This window comes from Cryptomeria japonica, chromosome 1, assembly GCF_030272615.1.
Source record: "Cryptomeria japonica chromosome 1, Sugi_1.0, whole genome shotgun sequence".
Lineage (NCBI taxonomy): Eukaryota > Viridiplantae > Streptophyta > Pinopsida > Cupressales > Cupressaceae > Cryptomeria > Cryptomeria japonica.
Window position 1 is genome coordinate 296,214,105 of NC_081405.1, and position 16,737 is coordinate 296,230,841.

General features: G+C 38.5%; 1 protein-coding gene across 3 annotated transcripts in view; it reads right to left on the reverse strand.

Annotated features, from left to right (window-relative positions):
* The window catches only part of LOC131046441 (V-type proton ATPase subunit F), a 161,119-nt gene that overhangs the window by 67,817 nt on the left and 76,565 nt on the right, over window positions 1-16,737 (reverse strand). For all 3 annotated transcript variants that reach the window (XM_057980190.2, XM_057980191.2, XM_057980192.2), the window contains exon 3: window positions 11,569-11,650. In XM_057980190.2, coding sequence (XP_057836173.1) covers window positions 11,569-11,650 — 82 coding nt within the window. The remainder of the gene's footprint in view (window positions 1-11,568; window positions 11,651-16,737) is intronic.

The following is a 16,737-nucleotide window of genomic DNA, read 5'->3' on the forward strand; positions in this document are numbered from 1 at the left end:
ACATACTCAGCCATCAAAATCCTGAGGTCCTTAAAAATGGGTTTTGACAAGCTCCCATAACCTGAAAACCCCGGAAGCGTAAGTTGAATGAGATACCTGAACCGAATCAGCTCCAAGTAGGTGAGCACCTCCCATCTCTCCGCCGCTATAGGAGAAAAGGGCCAAAAGCACAAAAGCATGGAGAGAGATTTGAACAACCAACCAACTCCCAGTGAGTTCCATCTAACAGCAACCAGCCAGCAACTCTTCCCCTCTGTAGAAGAATGACCCACCTCAATAGGGCAGGCTAAGAGGAACTGAGAGATGCAACCCGAACAGAAAGTGATCCTCTTGAGAAGAATAAGAACAAAAAGGCACCTCCACCCTTCAAGAGGACCACCGACATATCTTGAAACCACGAACAAGAAAACCCCCTCAACAGAGAGTCTCCCCAAAAACAAAACAGTCATCTTGAACTAAAGATAGACAAATAAGGCATAGCCGACTACGAAATAGCACAGATCCAAGGAGTAGGGGGAGAAGGAATGGAGTTAGAAGGAAGAGCCCTAAAAAAGAACGAGTAGAGCACACAATTCAGGCAAAAATATCTTCCAAAACTAGATAACCCCAAGCCCACAAGAACCCACCAGATCTCCAGAAGAAGAGAGAAAAGCCTTCCATCACAGATACCACCCGGATCCCAAATCCTCCCGCAACTCCAAGCCGAATCCCCTACACCAACAAGAGAGAGAATAGAGAGGATCTTTCCTCTCATACATCTCCCGCAGCAGACCCCAAGCCACCTGCAGAATAGCTCCAGCCTGACACCGTAGGAAGCTCCAACAGCGACACCAAATCTACCAGGGAAGAACAACAAATACGGGACAAATCTAGACCCCACAAGGGTCGGGGAAGGAAAAATAGGCGTGGAGGGCAGAGCCACTTCCAATAATGGGTCTGGACGCCGAAGTAACGATTTGCACGCCATAAAGACTAGGGACAGAAAAGAGCATAGTCATCCTCGCAGATCCCAAACCCCGCAGAAGCTGCATGTGCCTCCACACTTCCACCAAACAAACAGGGCCACCCCCACAACAAACGCCCATCCACAATGAAACACTACAAACACCAAGCAGAGAAAGACCCAAAAGAAAAGGCGTCAAAAGCAGGCCAAAATTGATGTATTCATACTTTTTATAATTGAATGATTTTCAATTATTTTGCAAAGTTAGCCTAAACAAGTAAATGAAAACTTAACTTCTATTACTATATTCATTGTTTTGATAGGTTGGTGAATATAAGTGATATGAAAATCTTTTGAATACCTTAGGAGATAGCACCTTTCTTGTGTAGTTGTTGAATTTGGCAAAACAAGAATTGGTTTAAATTCAGTGTTCCACGGGGATGCGTCCCCCCCCCCTTTTTTGGCCACATCTCCCAAGAGGAAACGTCTCCAAGGACGCGACATCCCCCGCCACCACCACCCAATTGCCGTTGAGACACCGAGACGTCTCCCGTCACCCCACGCCAAATGTAAATAAAAAAGGCAATTTTTAATAAAAATGTGACTTTTGGGGGGGTTAAGGGGTAACCCTAATTGAACGTGGGCCCCACCCTTTCCCCCAAAACAACACAAAACCATGTTTTTTTTAGATTTCACTCTCATTTTGGAAAACTGATTTTTTTTCCAGCAAGCTGAAGAGGAGGAAAAACTTGAAGAAGATTGATTGAAGGGGTGAGAAAAGTGATTGCAAGCGTGATAGGAGCTAGAAGAAGCAAGAAGAAGAGGAAGAAGATTCTTCTGCATTTTGGAGAGATTTTTCAAGCACAAGGTAGGGTTTTTCAACTTTTTCTTGTTTTTATTTTGGTTTTATTTTTTCAAGCACAAGGTAGGGTTTTTCAACTTTTTCTTGTTTTTATTTTGGTTTTATTTTCTGATTTTCATTGTTCTATGCCATTTTTGGATTTTTTTTCCCTATTCATCTCAAAATGAGATTTGATGTTGAATCTTGAGGGAAAAATCATTCATCATTCATCATTTTGCCCTCAAGATTCAACATCAAATCTCATTTTGAGATGAATAGGAAAAAAAATATATTGTTAAACTAGGCTGATTTTATTTTTATTTTTATTTTGTGAAATGCAGTGTCAATTTCACGATGAGCTCCCAAGGCATGAGTGAAGATGACATGGAAATCCATTCTCATAGTGAGAATGATTTAGAATATGAACCTGAAAATGAGGGGGGTGACCATGGGGCTGATCCTGGAGCCCAATCTAGTTCTATGGCGAGTGCACCAGCTAGTACAGGTTGCCCTTCAGAGTTGTTGGCACCATATGCTAGGGGTCATTTTGATCCTAGGTCTCCTCTAAAACAGTTTGCTTCACGAATATTAGTACAAGGCACATCACATTCAAGTGGGGGAACAAGGAAGTGGAAGTGCAACATTTGTGACACTGAATGGTTTGGTAGCATTAGTAGGGTGAATACACACTTTCTGTTTTGGAGAGGAAAAGGCGTGAAACATTGTAAGTTTTTGGAGGAAGCTAAAAATATACAATACAGAATTGAGTTTAACAGGCTTTGGGGGGTTCCAGATGACACAAATATTTCAATGCCTACTACTTTGTCTGCTAGGGCAGCACTTCAAGGTAACCAGAATTTGCCACATACTTCTCATGCTTCGCAGACGGAAGGAATGATGTTTGGATCTCCATCCACTTCCACTTCTACTGCCGCCAGGGCTGGGAAACGTAGGTTGCAGACACCACAGAGCAACCCCATTGCTGATATGTTTAATGTGAAGCTAAGAGATGAGATAGATGAATCCATTGGCAAGTTCTTCTTTGCCAATGGCATTCCATTTCATGTTACACGGTCTCCTTATTATAGGGAGATGATGGCTATGGTGGCCAAGGGAGGACCATCTTATGTGCCATCAGGAGAGATGAAAATGAGGACCTCGATCTTGGATAAATGTTATTCCAAGATCAATATTTTGATGGAGAAGATGAAGGCATGTTGGGTGGCATCGGGGTGCAGCATAGTTATGGATGGGTGGACAGACATTAGCCATCATCCACTCATCAACGTCATGGTCACATGTGCAGAGGGCCCATACTTCCTTAGAGCAGTTGATTGTATAGGGCATCGTAAAGATGCTGATTTCCAGTTTCAGGTCCTCAGGGAGGCTATTGAGGAGGTTGGGCCACAAAATGTGGTCCAAGTAGTGACAGATGCAGCCCATGTGTGTAGAGCAGCAGGGAGACTCATTGAGGCAGCCTATAGACACATTTGGTGGACCCCATGTTGTGTGCATGCCATGAACAATGCACTCAAGGACATGGGGAAGATTGACTGGATTAGAGGAGTGGTCACCGATGCGAGAGATGTGCAGATGTTTATCTGCAACCACCACACTTCACATGCACTCTTCAAGACCTTCGCGAAGGAGTTCTTGAAACCAGTTGAGACTAGATATTCATTCTATTTCATTCTCTTGGAGAGAATGATTGAGTTGCAAGAGGCATTGCAACTCATGGTTATGACTAATGAGTGGAATAGGTGGGCTGAGGCCAAGACAAAGCAGGGGAGAAGGGTGAAGGAGATAGTGAAGAGTGATGTGTTTTGGACTGATGCGAAATACATTGTCTCCATCATTTCTCCAGTATTCCAGGTGATCAGATATGGGGATGGGGATGCACCTAACCTTGGAGAGGTGTATGAGTGCATTGACTCTATGCTTGACCAGATGAAGGTTGTTGTGCGAGTGAAGGACCCCTCTCTAGCATTCTACAATGAGCAAATCCGGCCTATCATTCAGTGTAGATGGGACAAGTTGAACACTCCTTTGCATATGGCTGCCTTTGCCTTGAATCCTAAGTGGTACAAGGCTAGACTAGGTAGAGTAACACCGATTCAGGATGATGAGGTGAAGGCGGGTTTCTTTAGGTGCATAGAGAAGATGTTTGATTCCAGAGATGTCGGCACAATGCGCACTAAGTGGGGAAGATTTGCCACTCTTAGAGGTTATTCAGATGCGGCAAAGATGGATATAGACACTATGGCACAAGAGGGCCCACTTTTGTGGTGGAATTGTCATGGCCCGAAATCTTTGACCACCACTCTAGCCATCCGTCTGCTATCCCAGGTTTCCAGTTCTTCAGCTACTGAGAGGAACTGGTCTACATATAGCTTCATCCACTCTCATAAGAGGAACAGACTTACCTCTAAGAGAGCAGAGAAGCTTGTGGTTGTACACAGTGCTTTGCATCTCATGGACTACAAGACACTTGAGTACAAGGAGAGTCCAGCGGCACGATGGGATGTAGAGCCAGAGGAGCCTTCACAGATTGATGAGGATGATCCTACCATTTCAGATGCAGGGCTAGTTGGTGTGAGCTTGAGGGACCTTGATCTTCAGGAGTCCAACAGTTCCAATGAGGAGGAGTTCATAGATGATTAGAGGCCTCCATTAGCTACATTTTGAGTTTTGTCATTTTGTCTTTGACTCTAGTCTCTTTTGTAATGCTATTGCTACACGTATTTGTATTTGGCTACTCATTGTAATGATGAATCATGTAATCATCTTTATTATTATAGACTTTGGAATGGCATCAGATATTCATATTTTCGTTTTCCTTTTTCGATATAATAGAAATCTCCAATTTGACAATTTCATTTGTCAAATTTTATTTAGCATTTAGCAATTACTAATCTGAGTAATCTTGGTATTTCCTATAGTTTCATTTGAAATCTAATTCTTATACTGTTATACTATCATAAATCTTTTCAAAACTAGTTTTTCAAGCACTATATGTATATGTATAGCTATATGAGCACCACCACCTCGCCACCCCCCCCACTGCCTTCCCCCCGCCGTCCCCAAACTTAGGCCCTTGGTCCCCCCGTCCCGGAAACGCATCCCCGCGTCCCCCCATCCCCGACACCCGTAGAACACTGTTTAAATTCCACTTTGCAATTTCTGTCTCTAGAGTTCATAGGATTAGCTTAGGATAGGAATTATCTTCCTAAACCTCACCCTTCTACTTTTTTTTCAAGCCTTAGTAGAAGTAGGATTGGAAAGAGCTTATTGCAAAATCATTCCAAAAAAAAAAAAAAATCACAAGTGTCGGGAATCAGCGGAATCCTTAGATTGATTAACTCCTCAAACAATCATGTAAGTCCTCCTTGAGATTATCAGCAAATCACAACGAATCAACTGAGACTATCCATACACATTTGGGACCCTCGGAGTCATCTTTGTGATCACACAGTTCAACTGTTTAGCACATAGAAGATTTTGATCAAGAGAGAATAGGATATCTCTGGGTATTTTATTCTGTGTTGAACATGCATAAAACCACACCAACAGGTACGCACTAGAAGATGCATATGTGGAGGTTCCTAAATGTGTGAAAGAGATTCTTCCTACTTTAGATGCATACCAATGAAAAGGAATTGGAAATTGCTTCAAAATATAAAATAATTCGCACAAATCCATAGATCTCTAAACCACCACAAGATCAAGGGGTTAAACACAAATTGTAAGACGACTAAAGTGCAAAGTCATCGAATCTAGATATGTTTGTACGCACATTATTGACTAGTCACACAATATAGTTGGTTCTGCATGATTAGTGAAGTGGCATCCCAATGACTTGTTACATGGTAGTGGGACTGGATCCGAGTACTTTTGTGGCATATCAAAGCATTTGCATGGCAATGCATTGTTCAGTGTTGTGTCAATGTGTTGGCAAGCATAGTTGTTGGTGTGCCATACTCTTACGAAGTGTTATTGATGTGGCATCTTAAGGTTAATCTGGCTGGCAAAGGTAGTGTTATCACAAAAGCTTGCACCCTTGCTAAGCTATCAACTCAGCAACCTTGTGAAACGTGGAAACAACCCCTAAGTGTGGGACCTTGCGCGAGGGGGTTGAATCTCCGGAGAAGGCCGGCTTCCTTATCACTCCAAGTGCAAGTGTTGAACCAACTCAACACTTCAAAACTAACTCCTGAGCCTATCCTAACAATTTGCAGAGGTAAAGGGAAGAGAGAATTGCTTGAAATAAAAGGAGGTGATGCACCAACAAGAGATTGTTCCTCTCCCCACCCGAAATGGCACACGGAATCAACTGGAAAGCCCAAGAGATGCACAAACTTCAATTGCATGAGTGACCCAAACACATGTGTGGAGGTTAGAATTTTCTAAGTGTCAAGAGGGGAGAAGGATTCCCACAAAGTCACACTCAGAAAACAAGTTAACACAGCATACATGTGAAAGGAAACCACAAACATACACTTATAATGGAGGTAAGAACACATACACATCATACATAAGTTGAAGGAAGGCAAGAATGGAGATTTTCAATTAATCATAAGGCCAAAAGGCAATCTTACAGTTGCAGAAATGCAAAAAAAAAAAATTACAAGTCTTCAAGAGAAGAGAAGAGCATAAGAAAGCTCAAGCTAGCAGGGAGAGGACCCTTTACAATGAGGCTTAACAGCCTTATATAGAAAAATGGGTTACAATGGTGATCATGATCTCTGCATGTCAGTCTGGAAGTGTAGGGAAGTGCATGCACTTGGCTTGTACATGCAAGCAACCTAGCCATACCTCCAAAGGCAATTCTGAGAAAGATAGATTGACTGGCCTGCCAAAGTCAGAGATGACATAAGTCACCCAGAATGGCCCCCTTACCTCACTTGATGGAAATCCTACCAAAACATTTAATACACCCTTGTGGCTCCACAAAAAGTCACCAAAACTGTCGGAGCATTAAAGGCCTTGAGTGTCGATCACACCATCCGGAAGTGTCGCCAGTCGGAAGGAAGCCTGGAGACTTCGGAAGCTCGAACTCCCGAAGTGAGGAAGACAAGGGAAGAACTTCGGAACCTCGGGGTTCCGGAGTTCCGGGATAGAGAGAAGAAGAGAAGGAAAAAGCCTTCAGAACTTCGGAATTCCGGAGTTTCGGAGGAACTAGAGAGAGAAGGCAAAAGGGGAAGGAACTTCGGAACCTCGGAGTTCCGGAGTTCCGGGGAGAAGAAGGAAGAAGGGGGAGGAGAGAACCTCGGAACCTTGGGGTTCTGAGGAGGAGGGAACCTCGGAACCTTGGGGTTCTGGGGTTCCGGGAAAGGCAAGGGAAGGGAAATTCGGAACCTCGGGGTTCCGGAGTTCCAAAAAGGGAAAGGGCTAAAGAGAGAAGGGGAGGTTCTGGAGTTCCAGGCAAAGGAGATGCTTAAGAGAAGAGGCAAAGCAAAGGAAGGCCAAAAACTTCGAAACCTCGGGGTTCCGGAGTTCCGAAGAGGGAAGGAGAAAAGGGACAAGGAACTTCAGAACCTCGGGGTTCTGGAATTCCAAGGAAAAAGAGAGAAAGGCTAAGGAGAGGAGGGGCTAAGATAGGGAAATAACTTCGGAACCTTGGGGTTCCGAAGTTCCGGAGAAACTGGAGAAAAGCTAAGGGAAGGAAGGGAACTTCGGAACCTCGGGGTTCCGGAGTTCCGCAGAAGGAAGAAAAGCAGCTAAGGCAAAGAACTTTGGAACCTCAAGGTTCTAGAGTTCCAGAAAAGGAAGAAGGAAAGAGACAAGGGCAAAGAGAAAAGACCTTCGGAACCTCGGGGTTTCGGAGTTCCGGGGAAGAAGAAAAGGCCAAGGGAGGAACTTCCTCCGGACAAGGCAACACTTCACACTTCATGATTCTTCTCTCCTTGATCAATTGGGGCCGTGCTGGTCCATGGAACATATCTCTGATTAGTTCTCACTGATGGACCAAGGGTGTCATAAAATGACAACAGGTAGCATTCATCTTAAGTGGCAGGCTCTGAGGCATTTCAAACAACAATGGTGCCCTTCATGGCTACACCTATTGTGAAGACTTTCAAACCCTTACCCCTTTCTTACTTACCAATGCATCACATCAGCCACTCCACCACGGTGCTCCATCACATGTAATGTAGTGTATTTAAACAAAAGAAAATTATCCAAAGTTTTCCTCCAAACACCTCATTAGAACATAGCAAACATCATTTCCATATATTTCATGGCATAGGAGGAAGTTTTCCACTCTTCACCAACAAAAGTTCTTTTCAAAAAAAAATTTCAAAAATAATGCACATGGAATTGATTCAATCGAGTAATATCATTAATGTTCAATTGAGCAAGCTCCTTCATTTTATAGGGGTCTCCTAGTCATGTTGAGTACACATGGACAGATGTAGATGTATGTAACCATAGAATTTGCCTTGTCCCCAACTGGTCTAACACACCTTTGCATTTTTTAAGCCTTCCAACATCAAATCCATGCAGCGGAATGTCAAAGAAAACCAAAAAAAAGTGAGTTACTATCCATATACCCACAACCCAACTTTCTTGTGGCATTCAAGATAATATCTATGCAAAGGGTTAAAACCAAAAATTAAAATCATGTTAGTTAATAAGTCATTCAATTGTCACTATATTTTAGAATTGTCTATGATTCAATGCACAGGTTTTTCAAACTCGATCTCTAAGACAACAAACTTAAAGAAACCACAATGTAACTCACATTTTTAATTTATTTAAAGCATCAACTGATTCCAAGTGGAAACTAGTAAACTCCTAGAAGATTCAAGATAGTTCAAATTGTTTTATTTCTTGTTATAACTCTATTCACCATATATCATATTACAACCCTATTGAGTCCAAGTTATACAATGCTCAACGCTCTTATTTTATTTACTAACATCTTCAATACCAAAATCTGAGATTACGCCTCTCATTGCTATGGGCTTCAAATCATGTGTCACAAATAGAAACAATGTCTACCATTCTTAGCCATGTTGGTTGAAAATTTTGTAAACCTGGGAAGATGTGCAAAATTATGGTTTCAGTTACAGCGTGTGAGTTAAAAACTCTCCTAATTCTAAGGGAAGGCTCCCCCTTTCCTACTATTACAAGTTAACTATAACATATAAACACTAATCTAACTTGGGTGGGACAACATCCTTTTCTCTTTTTTCAAAAAAGATGATATTCTTTTCTCTTTTCAAGAAAGAAACTACAACTAGAGTAACAAATACAAAAACTTAAAAAACTTCACCTACTAGAAAGATGTTTATATAAAAGGAAGCAAAGTTTCGATGAAAGTGTGAAATCTTTTGTCACTTCCCCAAGACGGGAGAATAGAAATAGAAGCCCAAAGTCTTCAACTCCTCTACTATCTTATCACCTTCTAAAATGATTATTAAAGTAACAATATACAACATACAACAGATCAAAGTTTGTCGATATGATGCACCTCTAGATTGCTATTGAGTAAGAACAATTACAAGCACAAAGTCTAATAGTCTCTTCCTATCTTTACACTTATCTATGCTAATTTAGACCCTTAATGCCTGCAGCACATAGTCTACAAGAAATCAGATCAAAGCTCTTTCCAACAACCTCACTAGAATCTCAAGTATATGGAGTAAATATATATCACTGTGACATAAGAACACAATGGATATATAAACAAAGCTTCGACACAAAGTCTAAAACTCAAATGTCTTTCTTATATTGCTTGAGAATCCAATTTAAAAGTATAAAACACAAAGTCTTTATGCTGTAAATTTCTGTAGAGTTTTCTTGCTTGCCAAAAAGACCCAAAAAATACATAGAGCACCCTCCAATATACAGGAGAGGGGCTAAGAACAAAAAGTGGGAGAAGTCCAACTAACTAAGACTTATTCCACGACTAACTATGACTTATTCCAAATTACAGTCCTATTGTCTTTCAACTTGTAATTTGTTTACATGTAATTACAAGTTATAAGAATGCAAGTAAGGTGACTACTTGCAATTACAATTTTCGGCATTACATGTAATTTGTCAAAGGTAAATTACAAAAGCATAATTGAAACTATTCTAAGTGTCCAAGACATGACTCTATTTACATCATCCTTTGTCTTAGAGGTCTTCACGCTACTACAAGATGTTGGAACTTGAAGTATTTGAGATCGGCAAAGGTATTTCTCCAGGAACATCAACTTGCATCATTGATGGTTCTTATGTCCTTTGCCAATGAACTCCAACCTCATCTTCTTTCTTGGGGAAAAACATTGTACTCTTTTCATTTAATGTCATCAACATATGACAACACTGTCTTTTTCTTATTGTCCTTACATGCATTGAAATCCCTTGCAATCGGGTCTCTAGGACCCAACTGCAAGTATTGATCTTGCAAAGGAAAGACGTGGGAATGAAAGTATGTGGAGACAAAAGGCGAATTTCTGATCTTGGGAGGCGGAATGCAAGTGCAAGGGATCATAGCGAACTTGGAATGCGTAAATTGTGGAACACGAGTCAGAAAAAAAAACTTTGACACTTTGCAATCGGGTCTTCAACACCCAAATGCAAGTAAGCAAGCTTGCATGATAGGTACAAGCTTACAATTGGGTTCTAGAGACCCGATTGCAAGTGAGCATAGTGATTGCAAACGTGTGGTAAGGATAAGCTTGCAATCGGGTTCTTAAGACCCAGTTGCAAGTTAGCATACTTGCAAGGATGGTGAGAGAAACAAACTTACAATCGGGTCTTGAAACCCCAATTGCAAGTGGGAAGGTTTGCAAGGGAGGGACAAACTTGCAATCGGGGTTTTGAGACTCGATTGCAAGTGTGCAAATGATGAAATGCTCATACAATGGTGACTTGCAATCGGGTCTTGAAACCCCGATTATTCGTTTCATTTTTCTTTTATAAAACATACTTGTAATCAGGTCTTAGAAACCCAATTACAAGTAGAACCAACTTTATAACAATGTGATGACTTGATTGGGTTTCTAGAACCCGATTACAAGTAAAGTTCATTTACTCACAATGAGTGCAAAAAGTTCCTACTTGCAATTACATCAAAAAGTTCCTACTTGCGAAGAGGAACTCAAAACCCGAAATTGCACAAAAAGCTAGGAAATGAAAGCAAAAATGAACCAAAACTTGGACGGTGATGACAAACACACCCATTGATGATTTCACATTAACAAATATGAGTCTTAAACCTCGTAAAACGTGGAATTTTGAGTAAAAATTTGTACTGATTGTCTATTTTTGGAAATTCAAAAATAGAGATTTGACACAACAAGCAACATCAGGGAATATTGAAACAAAACCAAAAATTTCAGTTCCAATTAGCACTTCCAATTGATATTGTTGAACCAAGAGTATTGTGGGGCAGAAAAAACTAATGCAGTACTCTAGGATTAGTAAGAGTACGGGTAATACTAATGGTTGTCACATAGGTTAGATTTTGAGTAACATGAAGCTATGGTGTTTTGTACAACTTGCCGCAACTCCAATCTCAACATCAATAGAAAGTGCTTTACAAATTTCAAGCCTATTTTAATTAGCTACTCTTTTTTTCTTCCATTCTCATCAAGATTATGTTTTTTCTTGCATCATCTCTATTGGAACACTAGATCAATAGAATTTCAGGCCTTTCGTTGATACTTTATCAGGCATCTAAACAAGGAACATAGTCCGAATTCAAACATTAAACAGTGCAACATAGAATAGTCTAAGAAAACACAAGCTCTATGAAAAATTAAATCACTTCTTACATAGAATAATTTCATACTTGAATCAACTATTAAGTAATTTGTCTTTCTCCGAAGATCTACATTGCCTACTCCAGCCAATAAAAACCCTGTCACTGTATCCTGCAGTAGAAATGGATTTACATGTTAGCTGGTTCTAAGATATGCCCTCAAAAAAATTTATCTATCAAACAAATTTCCATAATCACTACAGCAGAAATCTTTGAAGAACCTACAAAGCTAGCATACCCTTAAAAGAGTGTTAGCAATAGTTGGTAGAATTCACCCTTAGATTTTAGCAAGCCCAAATCACTAAAAAGGCACATAATAAATTAATAGCACGAATTACCAAATGGTCGTGAAACATCAACTTTAGGTCCCTCCTTATAAATGGAAAGATCTCATTCTGGAGCGAAATCTTTTGAGTATAAGCTGAAAGTTGGTACAACACTCATAGAGAGATTTTTAATTAATGTTTGTTCTCCTTAATAAACATTAAATTAATTGAAGGGTTAGAACTTAGAAGTGATAACCATTCTATAGTTACAGTATCACAAAGTGTTATCAGCTACAGGCATCTTTGTTATCAGCAAATTTTGGGGAAAGGATAAATCAAGCAAGCAAGAGAGACATGTTTATATTTTGACTGAAGGAAAGTTACTGGAAGAAATTTACTTTCTAACCTTAATAAATATTGAATAGTCATATTAGTCACTATGATGACCACAATATAAGACTATTTAAAAACCTGCCACCTTGTCACCTTCTAGACTCTTCCTGGGGTACGTGAGAGCTGGCCCTATTCATACATATGGAGGAGATTAGACACACTTAGCTGACTACATGTGAGATGTTGGAAGCATTTATTTAAATGACAGAGGCCAAGAACTATATTAGAGTGCACAAAGTCAAGGGAAGATGAAATAACACAGTTAGATATTGTAATGAGAACTATAATGTGCCAAGTCTTACTATGTAAATAGTTTTATACAAGATCTGAGAGGTCAAATGATAGTTACCAGGAGATGGTGACTGGTACTAGAATGGGAGCAGCGACAGGTACCGGTATCCCATTTTTTTTCAAAGTTGGCAAAAGCAAAATAAACAATAAAATTTACATATATGCCTTACATTTGGAAAATCATAGCTGTACAGTGGATATGCAACTATTAACAAATGTAAAATACTTAAATGCTTTTTTTTTTTTAAACTGACATTTTGAAGAAATGAAATAGCCAACAAAAACGAGGATTAATTCTATCAATATTTGAAAATCATAATGATAATATAACATTTGATTTTAAAACATAATCATCTAGAGATAGCAAATAGAGACTAGGATCAAAACACATGCAGCAGACCCAGCCCTGAACTCAATGGTCTCAGTCTATTGTTTCTCTTTAAACCTCTTTGGGACTTGGTATAAAAAACAAATCTGGTACCAAAACCTTGTAAATTTTTTAATGAAGAAAATACAAATTGCAGATTTTTTCAACCACATGTCAGCACTTCAGGAATACCTACTGTAATTTATAAATCTAAGAAACCTCTATAGAAAGTTTACCAATTCTCATGCATGCTTTTCTAGGAGACATAGAAACACAAAGAAACTTCATATGAAGCCTCCTAATGTTTGGAGATGTCCCCATATGGGTCTCCAAAACAAGGACACATTTCCACACTGGGGAACAAGTACCAAGGATGAATGTACAAGTACAGCTAGATTCCTCTGTGTTTAAGTTAGCCAAGAACAGTGCTACGATTGTCTATGTAGAACAAGTCTATCAAAACCAATGTTACAGGACTTGCCCAACTCAGCAAGTCTCAAGATGAACATCATCAAACAATGCCAAAGGACTCATGACCCAAGTACCTTGTGAGTCTGATCAGACTTGACCCATGTAGCTACTGAATCTGATCGGACTTGTAAAGTCTGCAGACTCACTAGACTAGACAAGTCACTAAGCAAACTCAACCAAAATAGTAGACAATTTAAAAAATAAAGGAAAAAAAATTTTAAAAGGAAAACCTAATCACTTAAGATGACTTCTAACACTTAAAGGCACACTCATTTCATTTGCAAGAAAATGAAGGAGAAGAAAAAGAGTATCGAAGCCAAAATCACATGCCATAGAAGAAAAAACCAGCAAACAAGTTAATCAACAAACATGATTGAATACAATTTGAGTAGGTTTGTAGCAGCCCTCAGTGCATCTAAAGGAGCCCACCATTGCTTTGAAGTGGCCCACTATCAATTTGGAGCAAATTTGAAGTAGTACTTTTTTTTTAAATCTCTTTATTGTTTTCATTTTTAATTTTCATTTGTCTTCTACATTTTTCATTCTTTTTGCACTTAGGTTCATGGAACAAAAAACGAATCCTAACTATTTTTTTAATCTCTTTTTATGAACAAACCCTAGCTATTTATGTATGAAAATTCTATTTTATAGATACAAATGATAATAATTTTAACTTTTCCCTAATTCTCTTATCTTAATTTAACTAGAAACCATAAATGTTAAATTATTTTCCAATTATAGGTTATTGCAGCATACTTTACATTTATAAACTGTTCTTATGTCAGCCCAATTAAAAAGGACACTTGTTGGAAAAAAGCCATCCCTAGATCAAAGAAAGGGAAGTTGTTTTATATATATTGTTAAACAAAAAATTGTGGGCTAGACATTAACTGAATGAAATATCCCCTTGCACATATATCAAGCCAAGATGTTAAAAAGCACAAAGATGAGTGTACTAAAGTTGCATGGGGTGTAAAGTGAATTAGAGATATTTTACCAATAGAAGGAACTAAAAAATAAGCAAAGAGGAGATGGAAGCCATTCAAGGAGACCCTTGTTCTTCAATTCCCCCATCTTCTAAATCATTAAGTCATGGTATGCTAGTGCTTGTATTGGGCCTAGAATCCATGGATTTAAATTAAATTCATATTTTTAACCAAAGCACTACTTGGAATGATAATTGATTGTTGTGTTAACAAAGGAGAGGAATACTCCTTATATAAACAATTACAAAAGATCTTTCCATAATGGAAACGATTGAGAACTATAGACTAAATAGAAAGATTCTATGAAACGATAATTGCTTGTTGTGTTAACAAAGGAGAAGAATACTCCTTATATAAGCAATTACTAAAGATCTTTCCATAATGGATACGATTGAGAACTAAAGACGGGATAGAAAGATTCTAAATACTAAATGATTGACTTACATAATAGAAAGTTACTAAAAACTAACTAAACGACCTAAATGACCATTATAAGCTAAATATTACAATATTATTTTAATACCCTCCCTTAATGGTCATTCTACTAACTACCATGCAAAGACTTGCCATGATCTGTTGGTCTTTAGGCCATGAATGCATAGAAGGTTGACTCCTCCTCTAAATGCTCTGTGACATGAGCCTATTGTTGAGACCCTCCCTGGTTGGATTTTTGATCAGCCAACCGCTTTTTGCATAACTTCTTCATATGACCAAGTTTTACCACAATGTGACATGTGATAGATTTCCAACCATCCCTCCCGCTATCCAAAGACACTGTAAACAAGAAAAAAAAAGCTTTTCAGATACCTTTGATTTTTGTTGCTAAAAAATCGGAAGAAAAAATTGAAACCCATGATTTGTTTTTGAAAAAATTGTGCAAAAATTTGGAATACCCACGATCTTTTGGAAAATCGCTCTAAACCTTACTGTTCTAAAAATCCACAATTTTGCCAAAAATTGTCAAAAACCCTCCACTGCTTTAAAGAAAAACAGTAACACCCATGATTTTGTTAAAAAATCGTACAAAAACTCAATACTTTTTAAGAAACATCGTTTGTCCTAGAAACCCTAGGCAGGACCCCAAAACACTACAAAAAACTAATACCCATGATTTTTATGAAAAAATCATGCAAAAACCTCTTGCTAAAGCAAACACAGGTTTCATTAAAAATCAAAATAATTGCAAAAACGAACAGCAAGAAACCAAGATTTTATAAAAAATCTTCAAAAGATTTTGTCGAAGACGGAAAGCCACGATTTTGTCCAAAAATAATCAAAAAGATGTTTGCCTAAAACCCTTTGCACAGAAAAAAACTAGTTTCAGCCGCTACAAAAAGAAAAACGACCTATCACGAGCAAAAATGATCAAGAAACACAAATGAGAAAACCACATTTTTAATCAAAAAATCGTTCAAAAAACCTTGCTGGTAAAAACCCTTGATCTCCAATAGAAAAAACCGCGAATTTTATTCAAACAATTATAGTTGCTAGAATCGAGCATTTATCACCCTTCCTACCGATACAGTCAGTTTTGTTAGCCACTTCCCTCCTTTGTTTGTTCGTCCCTCTCATTGATTCGTTGAATTATGGGTAGGTCAAGTTGTTAAACATGGCAATAATATATTTGAGGGGCTCCTCGAATGCTTTCTCATGATAGCCAACCTCAAAAATGAAAGTTGGGTGGACCAATGCTGGAATCCGCCAAAAAACCCATGATTTTTGTTTTAAACAAATAATCGATTTTTTTTATTAAACAAATCGCCAAAAAAAGAGCCTATGCTCTAATACTATGAAATGATAATTGATTGATTTGTTAACAGAGGAGAGGAATACTCCTCATATAAGCAATTACAAAAGATCTTTCCATAACTGAAATGATCGAGATCTAAGACAGAATACAAAGATTCTAAATACTATTTGACTGACTTACAGAATAGAATTACTCAAAACTAACTAAACGACTTAAATGACCCTTACAAGCTAAATATTACAATATTACTTTAATACTGCTTTGCTTTCCAAACCATCACTTGAGAGCATGGATTAGAACAAAGGCAAGCATGACACGGCAACAAGTGCAAATGGATACTTCTGGTTTTATTGAGCCATTCCATTTCATCCAGCCATAATTAATACTTATTATTGTTATAAAATGTATTCTTTGATTCTTGTTTCTTGAATTTTTGAATTTAGGGATTTGTAGAATTTAAACTCTAATTTTTTATAGTACTTATTATGTTTATTTTATTTGTTTTAGATATCGTTATTGGTAAAATATGGCATATGTCAATACTGTTTGTGAGGCAAAGTTCAAAGCCTCTACTAAAAAGATATGAGGCCCCCTTTTGACTCAAAGGTGGGCCATGTGAAGGTCAAAATTGACAAGTAGCATGAGATATGGAGGAGGAATTTGCACCATCATAAT